Source organism: Plectropomus leopardus, chromosome 10 (genome assembly GCF_026936395.1).
Source record: "Plectropomus leopardus strain MGB_pleo_1.0 chromosome 10, ASM2693639v1, whole genome shotgun sequence".
NCBI lineage: Eukaryota > Metazoa > Chordata > Actinopteri > Perciformes > Serranidae > Plectropomus > Plectropomus leopardus.
Genome location: NC_142185.1, coordinates 16,908,878 through 16,925,784, shown reverse-complemented (window position 1 = coordinate 16,925,784; position 16,907 = coordinate 16,908,878). Strand labels below are relative to the sequence as shown.

Genomic DNA, 16,907 nt, shown 5'->3' with positions numbered 1-16,907 from the left:
CTCAGAGATCAAATCAAAGAGTATCTGTTCTGTATGATGACAGACCGGTTAAATGCTTCAGGTATAGTTTGTGTTGAGCTTGAACTGGACAAGCTCAGCTTCCTCTGATGAAAGCAGAGCTGACCCCGAGTCTTAACCGTCTTAAATGCCCACGGTTCTTGCTTGTATTCACCAAAATTAATTACAATTTACAAAGGACTAAAATGATGAGGAGGTAACATGCACAAACCTGTACACTAATCACCACCTTTCATGGCAGTTACACCCACAGTTTGTGGTTTCTCTGCAGAAAAAAAGATGACCTCCAGGAGAACATTTCACTGGCATGAGTCATGATGGAGAGAGGAGGAGAGGACGGCCTTTTACCTTGAATTCTGAGAGCCATTCTTCGACAACACCGCGCTCTGAACCCAGCATCTTCCTCAGAGACCCCCCCTCGGCTGCCTGGTGGACAGAGAAACACAGAGGACAGAAGGGGAGAGAAGCAAAGCAAAGCAAAGAGTTAGTCGGAGGAAGAAAATGAGAACAGTGAGTATATACTCAGACCATATGTGCAATAACATGAGGGGTAATACCAGTGCATTTTCTTAAAATACATACACTTCATACTACTTCCAACCATAATCCAATTTAGAAAAGGTTGTACAATTCATTTTCTAACTAAATAGGCAGCCACGTGTTCCTCTTCAGTTCCAGTCCTGTATACAAGTTAACTTGCAGAGACTTGAAATCTGCTTGAACTGTAGACGTTATGGTTATGTGATATGCACATTAACAATTGAGCTACCAGGGTGCCCAAGACTTATTTCAATCTGGCCTGTGATAACAACTGCAATGCAATGATAATGATTTTAAAATGATGTTAACTACAGTATATGTTTAAAGTCACACTCCAGTTTAAGAACCTATATTACACCATCAAAACTAAATCCTAATAAACCAGCCAAAGCACACTCTTTCACTGCTTTTTGGAATGTAATGTGGTCAGGCGTTTTTTGAGGGAGGCACTTGACATGGTTATCTAGATAATAAAACTGAAAATCCCTTGTTGGCCGAAGTTGTGCATCTTGGGTATTTCTTGTGTCTCTTAAAAGCAGAGAGAGCTATGGCTATAGGATGGAAAGATGAAAAAAAAAAAAAAAAGAAAAAAGAATAAAGCAATATATTAAGAATTTATCGACATGTTGCTATGGAAAAACTATATTACAAAAGGAAAGTGGTAATTTTTGAAAATATCTAAAGGAACTTCATGGACATTTTGAAACAAAAGGTTGAAAAAGATCAATACAACCAAAGATGGGAGTCGGGACAGGGCAATCGGAAAAAGAATATAAAGTGTTGTAGCCCATTTTATCTTCAAGATTTCTGTACATTGTAATACACTGATTCACAGCTTGCCTTTGCATTTTATGGTATACTATATTTGCTGCCAAGACTTTTTTATTTACTGGATATGTAATATCTGTTATAATTTAAAAAAAAAAAAAACAATTAAAATATAATTTTAAAAAAACATAATGTATTGTGACAATTTCTTGACATACACACTGTTTGCTGTCAATTGAAAAGTTAAGCTAAGCGGGCGTCAATCAGAAGTAATTGTATTCCAGATAATGTTAGACTCATACTCATTCATATTTCCATCAGGTAAAGGAGGTGGAGAAAATTCCACCACCTAACTTATGTTAGAGTTACCGCTATCCCTATCCATCCCTATTCAATATCCATGCTATCTTTTTGACACATACGCTAGAACAATCTGGCTGACATAATTATGGATTTCGTCCAACTAACAATAACATCCCCAGTCTTTGTTTAAGTTAACCAATAAACTAAAAGCAACACTGGCTGGAGTGAGGTCTTAAAGGAGGCCAACAGGAAGTGTACCAGGCTTTATTGACAATTTACATAGTGGTCAATCAGTGAAATGTCAGTGGGTCCAAAAAGTTTTTTTTCCCATAGATTTACACGCCAAAAGAGAATTCTGTAAATCAGCAGATATATTTCTTTTTAGCGTCACAATTTCGGCAAAACAATTGCCTCTCTTTTTATCCCTATATAAATTAGCAGAGTGCTAAACCGAAAGTCAGAAGCTTAGCCAGTGAAAGTTTCTAGCACACCTACTCTATGGGCCACACAGTGCAAAAAGCTAATTCTGATCATCCAAATAATTGTATATGTAGTAGATGAACATTTCTGGCTTCATGCACCACTGTGCAACATTTATAGGAATGAATGGAGCTCTGCCTCGAACGCTGTATCCAGTTCTTTTTTTACATCCATGCATTAAAGTGTTGCAAGTTAAAAATTAAAAAAAAAACATTCCCCGCAGGGACAACACTAATTAGTAATTCAAAACACTATGATATGCTCTGGAAAGAGGTCAACAGTGGTGTTAATTGTAGGAAATGAAATACAACATGAAAAATGCCTCTGAGTGTGGAAGATCTGACGCTGACCACACTGTTACATAAGGAGCCACCTAAGTGACCTCGCCTGTCACTGTGTATAAGTGATGAAATGAACATGAAGCACTACAGGCAGTCATATGGGCTTTCCCTTGACTATTCAAATCTGAAGTGGCCAAGCTTGAGTCTTTTCCGGCTTGTGTGCATTCTTATGAAATCTTGTGAAACAGACACAAAACCTCACAGGGCAGTTATACTCTAATCTAACCAGCAATGATGTTAAAAACAAAAATACCCAATAAAAACCCTACGTTAATTAAAACAGAAAGCCAGAGAACTAAACTTCCTCAGTGTTTGGACACCTCTTCTTCATAGCACATCAAGAGAGATGAGATAACAAAAGACAGTTAGTCCCTAGTCTCTTCATACATATTCTGATCTCGAGCTACAGGCACACTGTTATCCCTGGTCTCCTTCTCTGTATCCAGAAGCTAAAATTAACTTCAGCAAACTGCCCAAAATAAAAAGCCATTTCTCCCTCAGACCTCGTCCCATGGAAAATACATTCTCATTAATTATCCCATAAAAAGGCTAGCTATGACGAGTGTGTGTGTGGATTGGTGGAGTGAGGTGGAGCAGTCACAGACTCCAGTGACGGTTTGGATTTAGACTGAAGGCGACACTGCAAGAGACACAGTGTGCCAAGCTGTCAAAATGACAGGCCTAAACACTGCTTATGTAATTTTAAAGTTAGGGTAATGCTTACCATAAATGCTTAAATCTTTTCATACAATCTGACAACCTTCACTTATGATGATTGAGCTACCATTGTTAGCCTTTAAGAAAGCAAAGAGAACACAATAAAAGTGTGACAACAACCAGCTCTCAACAATAACAAAAGAAAAAAAATACATTATTTAAAAACAAGCCACAGCATAAAATCTATAATCATCAACTCTGACTAGATGGAAAAGGCAATTAAATTTTAAAAGAATGAGTCTTCAATGGCAAAGCAACTAAACCTGAACCACACACAACCGGCAAAATATTACAGATAAAAATCCCCGTCTAACAAATATCTAACTAACCTCAAAAACAAAACCACAGTGTAGTGACTGAATCACACTGGAGCCTTCCTGAAGACACAAGCTCACAGTTCACATGACTTCATCCTCGCATGCCACATGTCTTATCTTATGATTAAGGAATTGCTTGAGGTTTGTGTCATTTCAAGGACCTGGTGCTACTGTGAAAACTTGGGGTGGAGGAAAAAAAATATTATTGGATACATTGAAATTCTCTCTTGAAAGATTATATCTTAATGCAGCGAAGTCAATATTGAGAAATTTGAAAACGAGTTCTCGACATTAAGATTGTCTGTCCTGCCCTCCTTAGTTACTGATGTTTGTTTGAACAAGCTCGACAAAAACATGGCAACATTGGCTCCGTTTAGCTGGGTGCTGCAGTGTGTATTTGCTTAAAAAAAATAATTAAATACAATTTATTTCAAACATTTAGAAAAACTAATAAAATATAACACCATGTATTAGGGCTGTCAGTGTTAATGCATTGATCGCAATGCAATTAAGGTCTGTGCATAATGTGTGTGTTTTTAGTTACGTTACTCACCAGCCAACATTCCTGTCTTTCAGATGCTGTACCAGGCTGAGTTTTAAAGCTACACTGATGATGCTGGAAGACCTCAGGAATCCAGTGGTATCAGCCATGGAAGGGGGCTAATTACACTTTTTTGGTTGGCTATCGTCAGTGTATCACACGGTTAAACCAGAGCTACGGGTTGATTCACAAAGATCAGTGCTTTTTTTCCCAATCAATCATACATTGTGGACTTTACCCAGCTAGTTTGTTGGTGTTGCTACCTTGTGTATTTGCATATGTGTGTGACAAAGAGACAGTGAGACAGACAAGGAGACCAAAAAGGGGGATGGGGGGGGCAAACTTAGACTGACCCCTTTTTGCAGAAATTGATCATTAAGCTCTTTTTGGGACATCTGTCTCTACATTATTGTGATTCACACCTCCATATAAACTTCTGCCTTCTAGTGTGTGAGGACATAAATTGTGAGCTTTTTCTTGACATTTCAGATGATTTACTCATGCAGTAGGAGTTGGGATTAAACATCACTAAAATCAAATCAGAGTGTATGTCCATCCTAAAGGTGTATTTCTCAGTTTGGTTTCTTACTTCTGTCACCTGTGTTCAGCCATGACAGCCTTACAGTCTTTAGCCTCAGGAAACCTGTGCAGCTCATAAACTCCTTATAGTTTTCAGTTGATGGGATTAGGGATTAGGACTAACTCAATACATTCTCATTTCAAAGTGGGAAGATCCCACTTAACATTTCAGGCAAAAGCCTTGGCTGGCTGACTTTAAGGTGATCCTCTACAGCTAACACACTTGCTTCAAGACAGTTCCTTTAGTCTTTCTTTTTGTCAAACACTGTGGATGTGACAACATTTCTGGGTTATCATACATTCACAGATTATAATATGCAGCACATACGTGCAGGTAAATCAGTTTTACATGGTAGTTAATCGAGGTAACACGGACAAGACTATAGTTGTACTTACATATGACATCGTGTTATTTGTACTGTTAATGTTGGCTATTGCACAGATGCCACAGTCCAGACAAAATATAACTATGCACCCTACTGAACCCTTTCAAACCTGAACAAAATGGTCTGATTTCTTTTAAGAACATGGATTACTTTACAAAAAATAACCCCAAAAATGTGCAAGAAATTAGTGAACTGTACAAGATAATTTACTGAAAAATTGCAAAAACAAAAAACAAAATGACAAAAAAAAAAAAGACCTGACAGAAGTGCTACATATTACATAACACAATTTTTAAAATATAATTATAAGAATGTTACAACATTTTGGACATTTTTCTGCTATTTTTATTTATTTATTTTAATTATTTATTTATTTATTTATTTGATGGTTTTCTAAAAGTTCTCTCTCGCATTTTAAGGTCATTTTTCTTGTCACCTTTTAATAACTCCTTGCTATGTGCAGGACATTTCATGCCATGTTGCTCCTCGCGCCTTTTCTCCATGTTTTTGAAAGAAACCTGACCTATTTGCTTACAGTTTTAAACGTGCATGAAAGATGTCTGAATGCAGCACAAGAAAAGAGATGTTGATCCAAGTTTCAAAGGGTTAAGTGCTTTGTGATGATTTAATTAAAGCATATGTGTTCACATTGTGATTACAATTACAATCAAAATTTAAGATCTGACCAACGTACTCCTCTCCGTACTCTGTGTTCCTCCCTTTGACACCAACATGTGCTCCCGCAGTGTGCGACATGTGACAGAAGAGTGTTGTAAATAAACTCATTGCGGCTGCATCTGGGTCAGTGTCCTTGGGTTAACTTTCTGACACATAGAGAACTGAATAAAGTGAGATCACACAGGCAGTTATTCTGAGAGTTCAGACGTAAGAAACTGTTCAGATTCACGAGGAAAAAGCTGTGTGGGCACAAAATTGGGAATATGCACACATAGACTTTGTCAGATTTAGCAACCCCTGCTTATAAGATGTTCACACGCTGTTCCTTTTTGTAAATCCCAAACAGTTTAAAACTGTGTGCACAGTTCTTAATGCGCACCCCCACAGTAAGCCATGTTGACACACCCCTGTTTAATCTTATTTGGCACACCCAAATCATTACAGGCCAGGAAATTTGCACAAGCTCTTAGGCTTCTCTGGAATTACATTTCTAATTCTCTATGTTTCTAACAGTTTTTGTGCAAGACAAGATATATAAACTTTCTTACTGTTTTCTTGCAAATAAAATGGATAGTAGTGAATGGTGCAACTAATAGATAAATACTACAATTAAAATCTTACAGTACAATTTCATAAATTCAATTCTTTGATATTATGTCACACTAACAGCTGTTTATATCTCAACTGCTATCACGTGCCATCATTGTTTTGTAGAGGAAAAATGTGTTCTTTCTTAAAATTCATGACACATTCACTTCATTCAGAGGCAGAATTTTACCTGTGAGTAGACTGTAACAGTTTAAAGTCACTTCAGTATTTCAAACCCGAATTTAGATGTTCCCAACTTAAACAAATCCAACATAAAACGATGCAAGGCTCTCTGAACGATGCAGATAAGCCTAAAAACGTTACAAAACAGGCTTAGGGGAGCAAAATATCCGATTTCCTGTGAGGCTGGAGGAGACTGTGATCATGTTTGCTGCTCAGAGCAGATGACAATCTGAACGAGTCAAATCTTTTTTGTGTGAACGCGCTCCTTAAATCGGAGTGTGTGAATTGAAAGACTCCATTTAGTAAGCTTGTTCAGCTCTTCATGAAAGGCTGACTCATTCATTTCCTCTGGCTTGTCAAACTGTCAAAGGCTCACTGAAGTGAAATTCTCCATCGGCAGGGCAGGCTTATCAGTTACCATGGGAACTGTAGTCAAATGACTTTCAGGCAATGGCAAATATTCACCAAAAAGAAATGTCCTTTTGTAAAAGCAACTTTAATCATACTGCTGTCATGATGTATATAAAACAAGGGGGCTGCTGTAGCTGCTGCGTAAGGGATGAACTGATACACTGCCACAATAAAAAATCCGAAAACATAAGATGTGAAACATGAAAAGATGTCAAATTATGTTGGTGTTATCCTTCATATGCCAGCTGCTTTTTTTTGGTTATTTGCATAAAGATGATATATTAATGTGAAAACATGAAAAAAAAAGTTCTTAACCTTAATGAAAACATCTGAAACTGCAACATTAAGCAAAATAATGATCCATCGATGAGATCATTTGGGGAAGAAGCGTCAACAGCTCACATTTAAATCTCATTTGCAGTCTCTGGCATCAAAAGTCATTTTCAAGAGTAACATTTTACATAAATGTCAATGATCATCTATTGATACTGGAATCACATGAGCACAGGAGTGATTTTTATAACATCAAGACCTTCTTGATTCTGGTGACCATGGGTATCGATAGAGAGGTGAAGTCCTTCACTTTCTGACTTCCCTGATGGGATCTTATCTTGGACTTATCTTGGAGTATGTATGGTAGTCAGTGTCTACAGACAAGTCATTTAATGATGCAACATGAATTGAACATATTTTGTCAATTTAAAACATATTGTTGCAAGTCAAGGCAGTCGCAGTTTGTTGAACCATTTAGTCTTTTGTGAACCACATCTATTGTGTCTCACAATACACATCAACGACACCAGCTAGCTAACTTGCTTAACTGTTATATTTCATGCACAAATATGATATTATCTTATCTGATGTGTTTTACCTAGCTGCTACTGGTCTTTTTATCAGTATAAAAATGAAAATACCTGTTGCTCGTCCAAGTATATCCTGGTGCAAAACACACAAGCATTGCAATTATGACGTCATCTACATGACTTCTAATTACACATTTTCATCGTCTTACTCTTCAACAGTTTTACGACAAACTGACTTTCTTGACTTGCAAAATTATTAAATTGACAAACATGATATAGGTAAATAATGGCTGGCACAATTTAAAAGACTCAAAAATTTCAATTTTCACAAATAAACAAGATAAGGTGGTTTGAGAAGCCTGATGTTGCCCTCCCTTTGTGCTTACCTCAGTGTCCCAGAACTCAAATCTCCACTAGGAGAGGCAGATGGTTCTCCACAGTGTCACACATCTGTCAATCACTGAGGGTTACCTGCAACAAGGAAAACACGATCAGATCATCACTGGAAGACATATGACAGGAAAAGTGGTCAACTGCATTACAATGATAAAACAAACATTTGATAATTCAAGCTGTTCAATTCAATAGGCTTCTCTGACAGGACATGTGACATGTGTTGCCAAAGCACAATTGCAATCAAAATACAGTTGATGAAATTAACAACAGATAACATGAATAACAAAATAAGTAAAATAGAGTAGAATGGGTATTTAAATTAGTAAAGGATATAGAATAATATATATATTTATGCAGTGCATATATAGACAAACACATATACATACATATCTCATAGTATCATACATACTATAAGTGTGCACGTGTGTGTGTATGTGTACTTTGTCTTACATTATAATAAATTAAATAGCTTTGAGTTTTAGGCTGTTGGTCGTACAGAACAAAATATTTCTGGCATCACCTTGGGCCTCCAGAAATTGTGCTGGACATTTCTGAAAGTTTTTTTCAATTAAGAAGACAACCAGCAGATTAGTTGGTAATGAAAACAATTATTTGTTGCACCCCTATTGTTCTGTACGATTTGCTTCAAATGTGTTTCATTTCATACTGGATTAAAAAGATTTAATCTTTTTAAGACCTTGTAAGGAATTCTAAATAAACTTCAAAGAGCGGAAAAGGAAACTGTCTTGGCAGCAAACAGCACACATGACAAACAATCACTAAGACAATGTACAAAGCAGCTGACAACATGACAACATGGAAACCAACAGTGGTTGCTACAACAATACCGCCACTAAATACGCACACCTTTGGTATTGAGGACAGTACTGTGAAGAAGATAGGCCTTAGTACATGCTCTCACAGTACAAACCAATAACATGAATTTTGTTTCATGATAAAAACTATGCATCTGTTCAACAAACACTTTGTTTTGAAGGTTATTTTGAGGCATGGCACAAGAAGTCAATTTCCAAGTTTCCTATTGTTGCATAGCAACAGTCAGCTGGGCGATTTGTTGTCCTCGACAGCTAAAAATGCATCTTGAAGATCCACACCCATAGTATTTACTGTACTTGGCAGAAATGAATCAAGGCTTCAGAGGACGCTGTGGAGAGCCGCTGCGTGTCCCTGAGAAGCAGACAGTGCCACATCACTGAGCACTCCATCTGATGTTAAGCATTTCCAACACAGCCTTGTGTTTATCTGAAGGACTCTTACATTAGCAATTCATCACATAGACTTAAGGAAATTACCATGCAGGAGTCCCATCTGTGTAGAGTGATGTGTATAAAGAAGGTTCTTATTTTCCTTTGCCAGATAAAGCGTCTGTATGACTCATCAAACCGAGGGTAACAGTGGCGCCAGGACGAGTGAATACAGCAAAGGGAGGGACGAGGGATGATTAATACAACACAAACGTAAATATATTACGTATTAGATGACAGAATTATGTAAGTTAAAGGTTGACAGGGAAATATTTTTGACTTCCCCATGGACAACAGGCAACCACAAGTACCCATTAAATATGATCACTTTAGCTTTAGGCCATTGTGGGCAATGCTACAAATCAATGAGCACAGCTGTTTCATAGTTACACTGGATTTTTTTTTTTTGCATCCGTATGAAATGCTTTGATTTGGCAGCCTTTTAACTTGCTGGATTAACCCAAAACAGGCAATCAGTTTAGTTATTTTATTCATGAACAATTCCTTAACTGATTTTCAAAGTATAATACAGTATCACTATTTATTTATTTTGCAGTAAAAAATGACATATACTGGACAGAGAAGTAAATCTTTATTCTTTATTGCAAACACTAGCATTAACTAGCATTTTTCTGAGGTTTCCTTCTTCCCATTTTCCATATCCCACATTCCTTTTACACTAACTATATTAGATATCTTAAATATGTTTCTCCTATTGTCTATGACCCCTGTGCTTTGTCCAAAGCACAGTTCTGTAACACTAAAAAACACAGTAAGCAGAAGGCATCTCCATCAATACAGTCTCTCTAAGGACCTTTCAAAGAATAGCAGGATTAAAAGAGACCAACATGATCAGAATAGCAGTGGATTGGTCTTTGAACTGTTGCACAAGTCAGACAGCATTTTGTTGATGCCTCAAAATTATTACACTGACAAAACAACGAAGAGGGCTCCAGAGTGCAACCAAATATCGAGTGAATAAACATTTTCATTGGTTGCAGCTGTACAGCTGATGTAATGTGGTAACAAAGCTCCCAAGCATGACTTCCACCCAAAAACTTTTTGTCCTAGGCTTATATCGTTAGCAACAAAAACTATAGTTAGCACAAAAAGCAGACTGGCGTGTGAGTCATGCTGTGTTTACACTACGAGCGACAATGCAACAGCACAACCAGTTACGTTATCGTAGAGTCACCGTGGTAGTGTTGCTCATGCGCTTGTTACCGTAGTTACGTCATCACAAAGCACCTTGACTGAGTGTCATCTATAGATTGTATTTAGCCATAAAATATCTGTGGTTTTGATCAATGTCAGACCCCAGTTTTATGTCACATTTTGCTGCTCCATTGTATTCCCATGTGCACTACGATGCACATATAGCTAGTAAAGTGTCAGCGAACTGACCTTAACAACACAGTACCACAGCGAAAAACAAAAACAAACGACTGATTGACACTTCATTGCATCATTGCAACGTCTAGAAATAAGTTGTGGCCAGCTCAACTTTTGTTTGTAGCACATCACGCCTATCAGCAACAACAAATGACAGGACTCAGTCTGCAGCTTCATGTCACCGGCTTCCTCTGAAAATGACTTGTAGCCTAATGCTGTGTCACTCATAGTGTGAAGAGGCATCCATCACACTACAGCAAGCAAATTAAATTCTGGAGCTGGAGGACCAGCCTGTGGATTACAGCTACAACAGCAAAGGAGTGAGAGTTGTGTATAAGACAAGGTAGGTGTGTCGGTGTTGCTGCACCGTTAATCGAACATGCTAATGCTCATTTGAAAACATCACCCACATGTGCCGATCACTGGGACAAGGAAAAAAATGGAGCTGAGCTTTTCATCAAAAAAATATAAAATAAAATATAAGTGATTAATCAGTTATGAAATTAGTTGGCAATGTATATATTAGTTGACAACAATTTTGTTGCAGCTATTCCCATCTTACAGATGCAACCCAAAAGCCACAGTATCCATATAAAACTACATTAAGTGTAAGACATATTAAACATCTAGCTAAGGCTGGGTAACAGGAATTACAATTCTGTCCCGCCCTTCACAACAATCAGCAACAACATTATCAGCTGTAAATGCACATTTGAACTACAGTGTAACTCCTCCCTATTCTGCACTCTTTTCATCCCAGTATTTGCATGTCTAGTAACACCAGTGCTCCCCAGCCAGCCGTCACTGTTGGCTAAATATGTCACACATCTAATGAGGCCTGGAAAATGACAATAAGCGAACTTTCCTTCAAGAGCCGCTTTTCCTCTATGCAGGACCTGCTCATTGTCCTGTGGCGGGGCTCACAAGGGAATAGAAGAGTGCCAACCCATCCTGTTTACGGCACTTCAAACCCCAAATCACAATGACATTGTTAAACACACTGCTTAACGGCACACAAGGTTGAAACTAAGCCAACAAGTGTAATTTGTGTATTTTGTTTCAGAGTAGTTAGCACACAATATGTCCCAGTGTGAATTAGCAGTCAGGCAGATGGATGTCAGCACCAACTGTGTGTCAGCCTATCTTGTAGATTATGAGACATTTTCACTGGTTATTAATGGACCTACTGATGGTGCTGGCAGAGAAGTTTGGGGGGCACCAAGGAGTAACTTGATGAGTACGTTTGACATCATGGACAGGCCAGAAAGCAGGTTAGTAAATGCTAGAAGGATACTAACGCTGTACCAGACTCAGAAATATGTCCATCAAATGAGACGTGGCTGTTCAATTTGAATATTTGACTATTCGTTCCTTCTTTTCAGAGTCTGAATTGAGTTCAGCTGGACATTCAGGATGAAAGTAAAGTTCATGTAATAAGGTAAACAAGCCAGGTTAGCTCTCTGGGCTAATATGCTGCTAACTACACTAACAACAGCTCAAAAGTGCACAACATAGTTTTTTGCTGAAATTACATATCAAACAAAATTTGGGGTCCATAACGCCCGTGAAAGTAAACTGCACACTGAGAGACTGACTTTCAGGGGCCAGAACTAAAAGATACATGTAGGCCAGTGACAATATAACGCTGGTCACAATGTTTGATCGCTGCTTGGACAAAGATGGAAAGAATTTGTGGAGGCCCGTCAGTGCGCTGCAGTGCAAAAATGGCAGACGTTAGCGTTCCCACCCGCATGTCATGTTTCCTTTACTGCAGATTGGAGCCAATCAGAGCTGTAGGCTAACCGATAAATACACCTTACCCACTAAAGACAAAAGCCAGATGTTGCTGGGTTTTTTCTTTCAAGTTGAAAAGAGACTGAAGAGTTAATATTGACAAAGTTCCAAACAACAATTGCAATTATTGTTGTGCTTTTAATCTGTGTTTAATTTACTTTGACATTTTTTTATAAACAGGGCAACAATATAAAGAAAAATCAAAATATTAAATCCATTACATTACAAGCTTTCCTTTCACTGTCTCGACACAACTTTGTTCGTACATTGATCTTATGGGGCTGAAATAGTGTAACTTTTCACATAGCCACTCATTAATACGTAACTAAGAGAACGTCCAGTGGGCAGCCCAGTCATGCAGATCCTGAGTGCTACATGTTGTTCTACCTTCACTTATGAAGGAGAACTAAGCACTATTCACACTGTGACTCAGACTGCTTTCATAACGGAGCCTGGAACCTCAGCAGTCGCATGACTCAATAAGTATTTGTTAGCTCAGCTGGTAAATGAAAAATCCCTTCATACAATCAGTCAAGTCAGTGCTAAAATCCCAAACAACAACGTAAGATTAACATCTTAAATGTTGGGGCATGTGTACTGCTGCGTGTTTACCACAAGTCCACCCCTACCTACGCAGCGCGTCAGCCAGCCCTCTCCTCTGCCAGCTGCCAGGACATACAGGACTAACAACAGCTGCAGCATGCTAATCGACATGCTGTGCAGCTCTATAAACAAACACAACAAGCATGCTAATCAAGGCAGTTCGATGGCAGACAGCACGTTTGTTTGCTAATCCACACTGCTGTTCTCTGTACTATATTTGTGTTTACCTTAGTTTCAGCATAAAAAAGAGAAACTATTCACTTGGAGCTTGACTGAACAATACATTAGGAGGCAAGCCCAAGTAAAACAAATGATTATGCCAATAAAAGAACACATTAGCAACAATGCATAACATTAAACTTGGCAGGTTTGGCCTAAAAGCTTCCCCTTGGTAACTGGAGTCTTATGTCAAGTGAGTACTGAATGGAGGGCTCCCGAGGCACAATACTCATCATTCATTACAGAGAGATGAATCACACGAGCATGCGTGACTAAGTGACTCATTAAACCAATGTAAACATACACAAGGTTACAGCCCAGCAAAGTACAGAGAACCGCTTTTAACTGCTGCTGCGCCCAAAACAGAGAAGAGATGACAGACCTGGATGTTTTGAATAGTTAGTTTGTCCAAGTAGGAATTGCCTTTACACAGGATACCAAAGATAAAGCAATCAACACTGAGCGTGTATTGGTTCTTGACTTTTGGGTACATAATTTGCCATTTTCTATGCCAGTGTTGGCAGATATGTTGTTTTGGCTAACTGTTTGTAGACCTAATTTTCTGCCACTAAGAGTCTCTCAATCAAAACAATACCAAAAGACGAAGCAATACAGTCATTACAGTCAGTTCCTCCCGGTTGCGATTCCTTCCTTTACCCGGTAGCTGAATTATCCGCAGAGGTCTCTTACTGTCAAGGACAAACAGACCAGGTGATTGAAATCAGTGAAAACACTGAATAAAGAAGTTTCACATTCAAAATCAGTGTTTTTCCAATGTCATTTGTCTCATCGCATAGCGGCTGCTGGCCCAACTCTTACTCATATTTTCACCTTTTTTCTCTGATAAATGAATACCCAGACACCAGGCAGGCTTTCTTTACTGTAACAAAGTAATTCAAAGTGGTGGAACACTTTTCTCTGTACTTTGATATTAAATTCAGTGACGATGCCAAAAACAATCAAAGTCAAATAAAGACATCATTTTAACAACAGCAATGAAACCCAAAATAATTCCCTTTGTGATAAAGAGAAACACCAATGTTAAACTGCATCAATACATGTAAGAAAAAACTTACTTAATTTACTGTATGTGCGGGTTTGTATCTATCTGTCTCAACGTCTTCTCTCTGCCCTAAATGAGCAGTGCCAGGTTTCAACAGTCCAACACTGGGGATTTTTCAAGGTCAGCGTAGCTCAGCCAGCCATGAATTATTGAGCTTTAGCAAGCTCTGTGCCTGTTCCGTTTGTGCTACTTCTGACGCTGTCCTTCTTCCTTCAAGTTTGTTTGCTGTGACCATGACAAACTAAATATCCAACAACGATGGCGTGACCAATTATCGATCTTGGTTGGGAAATTTCCTTTGTGTTTACCCCGTTCAACAGGAAGGTCACCAGGTCAAACAAAGACCCAGGAGGATTCAGTATCTTGCTCAAATACATTTACTGTGAAGTTTCGGATCTTTTGATGTGGGGTTTTAGAAGGCTATTCGGCATGCCCCCAGTTTGGAAAAGCAGGCTGGAGAGATGCTGATGCTATGCAATGTACTCCTATGTAGGAGTAAAGGTGTCTTTTAGCCACCTAAAAAAATGGCCAAACTTTTTTTTTTAAAATACCGTTTTTGTCAGTGAAGTCTGGTGGTTTTGATAAGCATAGATTAGAAGCTGCTTCCAAACGGAAAGGGTTATCTGATGGAAAATGAAAGCAATTGAAATAGTCTTTATAGCATACTGATACATATTTGTTGATGTGGAACTTTTGTTAGGTGGCTTAAATGTGCTTTGCTGCTGCCCCTGTTCACAGCAGTACATTGCTTAACATTGCTTAGCTTCTGCTGCTTTACCAAACTGGGGATGTGCCAACAGACATCTACTGTATGTAATATGCAAAAATCAGATAGGTGAGCCCCATTTCAAAAGATCCAAACTATCCCCTTAAGCAAATAGCAATTTGTTTTGGAAATGTCAGACAGACAAAGGGACTTTGATACACTGCATTTGGGATTTCCCAACTATCTAACCCTTCTGGAGAAACATTTCGGGCAAATTTGAGCAAAGGGCTAAAAACAAAAATTACTGTTATCTCCAAAATTATGTTAATTAGGGAACAGGACCAAAACACACAACATAGCAGGTGTAGAATTTTATGGTAGGCAACACAGTGGCTGCTCGGACAATACTTAGATACTGGAATACACCCAAATCTCAGTAGGGCTGAAACGATTCCTCGAATAATTCGAGTAACTCGATTACAAAAAATGATCGAGGAATTTTCTCTGCCTCGAGGAATCGTTTAATTTTGCCAGCTCAAAGCATGGTATTTCGCCCGGACTACTTTTAATGCGGCCGCTGACGTCACGCACGTAAAGGAATAAAAAAGAGGCGGCGGATATGTTTGGTTTTAACCACGGATGTAGAGGTAACGACGAAGAAGGCGACGAAAGCGAAAGGCACAAAGAAAAGGCAGAAAATGTTAAAAGTGTGGGAGCATTTCAAGCTGGACACCGAGGCGAACACTGCTGTGTGTATTCACTGTAAGACAGCGCTTGCATACCACAAAAGTACGTCTTCAATGCTGCAGCATCTTCACCGAAGGCCCCCTGTTTACTCCGAGAGCGGAGGACCGTCACCGGAGACAAGGCAAAATTAAGTTAACGTAGCGCTAATTAATGAGATTAACGTTACTGTACCTTGCTAACATAACGTTAGCCCTGCGGAGGGCTAGGTTTCTATTAATTATGACTACTGTCGATGCGTGGCTGACGTGCCTTTCATACAGGCTTTATTTAATCTGTAAAAACACAGCACTGTAGAGTGATGAGGGTGGAAAATAAAAACATAATAAAGCTAACTGGGTAGTTAAAAAAGGAAACCAATGGTTCATGTTAGGTGAAATGTCTTATTGTCCCATGTATATTTATAATTGCTCTTTAACTAAACAAAAATATGTTTTATCCGATTACTCGATTAATCGATGGAATTTTCAGTAGAATACTCGATTACTAAAATATTCGATAGCTGCAGCCCTAAATCTCAGTCATTAAGGAAATGGGCTAACACCATGACAAAAACTGCTTCATATGAGTCCATGATTAACAAAATGAACGACAGAAGCAAGGGTAAGGCACTAGTTTGGGATCACGTCTGGACTCACACTGACTGAAAAACCTGTAATATGTAAGCTGTCACCTGATAATATTTAACATTGTCATATGATGCACGGATATCAATGCTATTATTAGTATGTCCCTGATACTTTAGATTATTCCACCTTTTACTTTACATTTTTCATTTTACTTCTTATTACACTGATATCATGTGTATTGCAAGCAACAATATATGTCTTGCACTGTTAAACAATTTACTGAATTATTTAGCATTCCCACACATTTCCATGGACACATTTTAAAAACTTTTCCACAGCTTTTCAAGACCCACAATAAATTTTCCATTTTGTAAAAAAGCACACTCTTCACTGCATATGCAGCACTCTTCTACATTCACGCAGGAGTCTCGCTTTCACTCACAAATGCCGCCACACTTCACCAGCTATGTAACCTGTCCTAAAGGGAAGGGCTTGGCCGGTAT

General features: G+C 38.5%; 1 protein-coding gene across 3 annotated transcripts in view; it reads right to left on the bottom strand.

The window, feature by feature from the left end:
• LOC121948631 (hyccin 2-like) overlaps nt 1–16,907 on the bottom strand; it is a 59,974-nt gene that overhangs the window by 30,494 nt on the left and 12,573 nt on the right. For all 3 annotated transcript variants that reach the window (XM_088083161.1, XM_042494029.2, XM_042494030.2), the window contains exons 2-3: nt 8,040–8,124; nt 367–444 (exon numbers count right to left, since the gene is read on the bottom strand). In XM_088083161.1, the coding sequence (XP_087939287.1) occupies nt 367–417 (51 nt within the window). In that variant the 5' untranslated portion in view covers nt 418–444; nt 8,040–8,124. The remainder of the gene's footprint in view (nt 1–366; nt 445–8,039; nt 8,125–16,907) is intronic.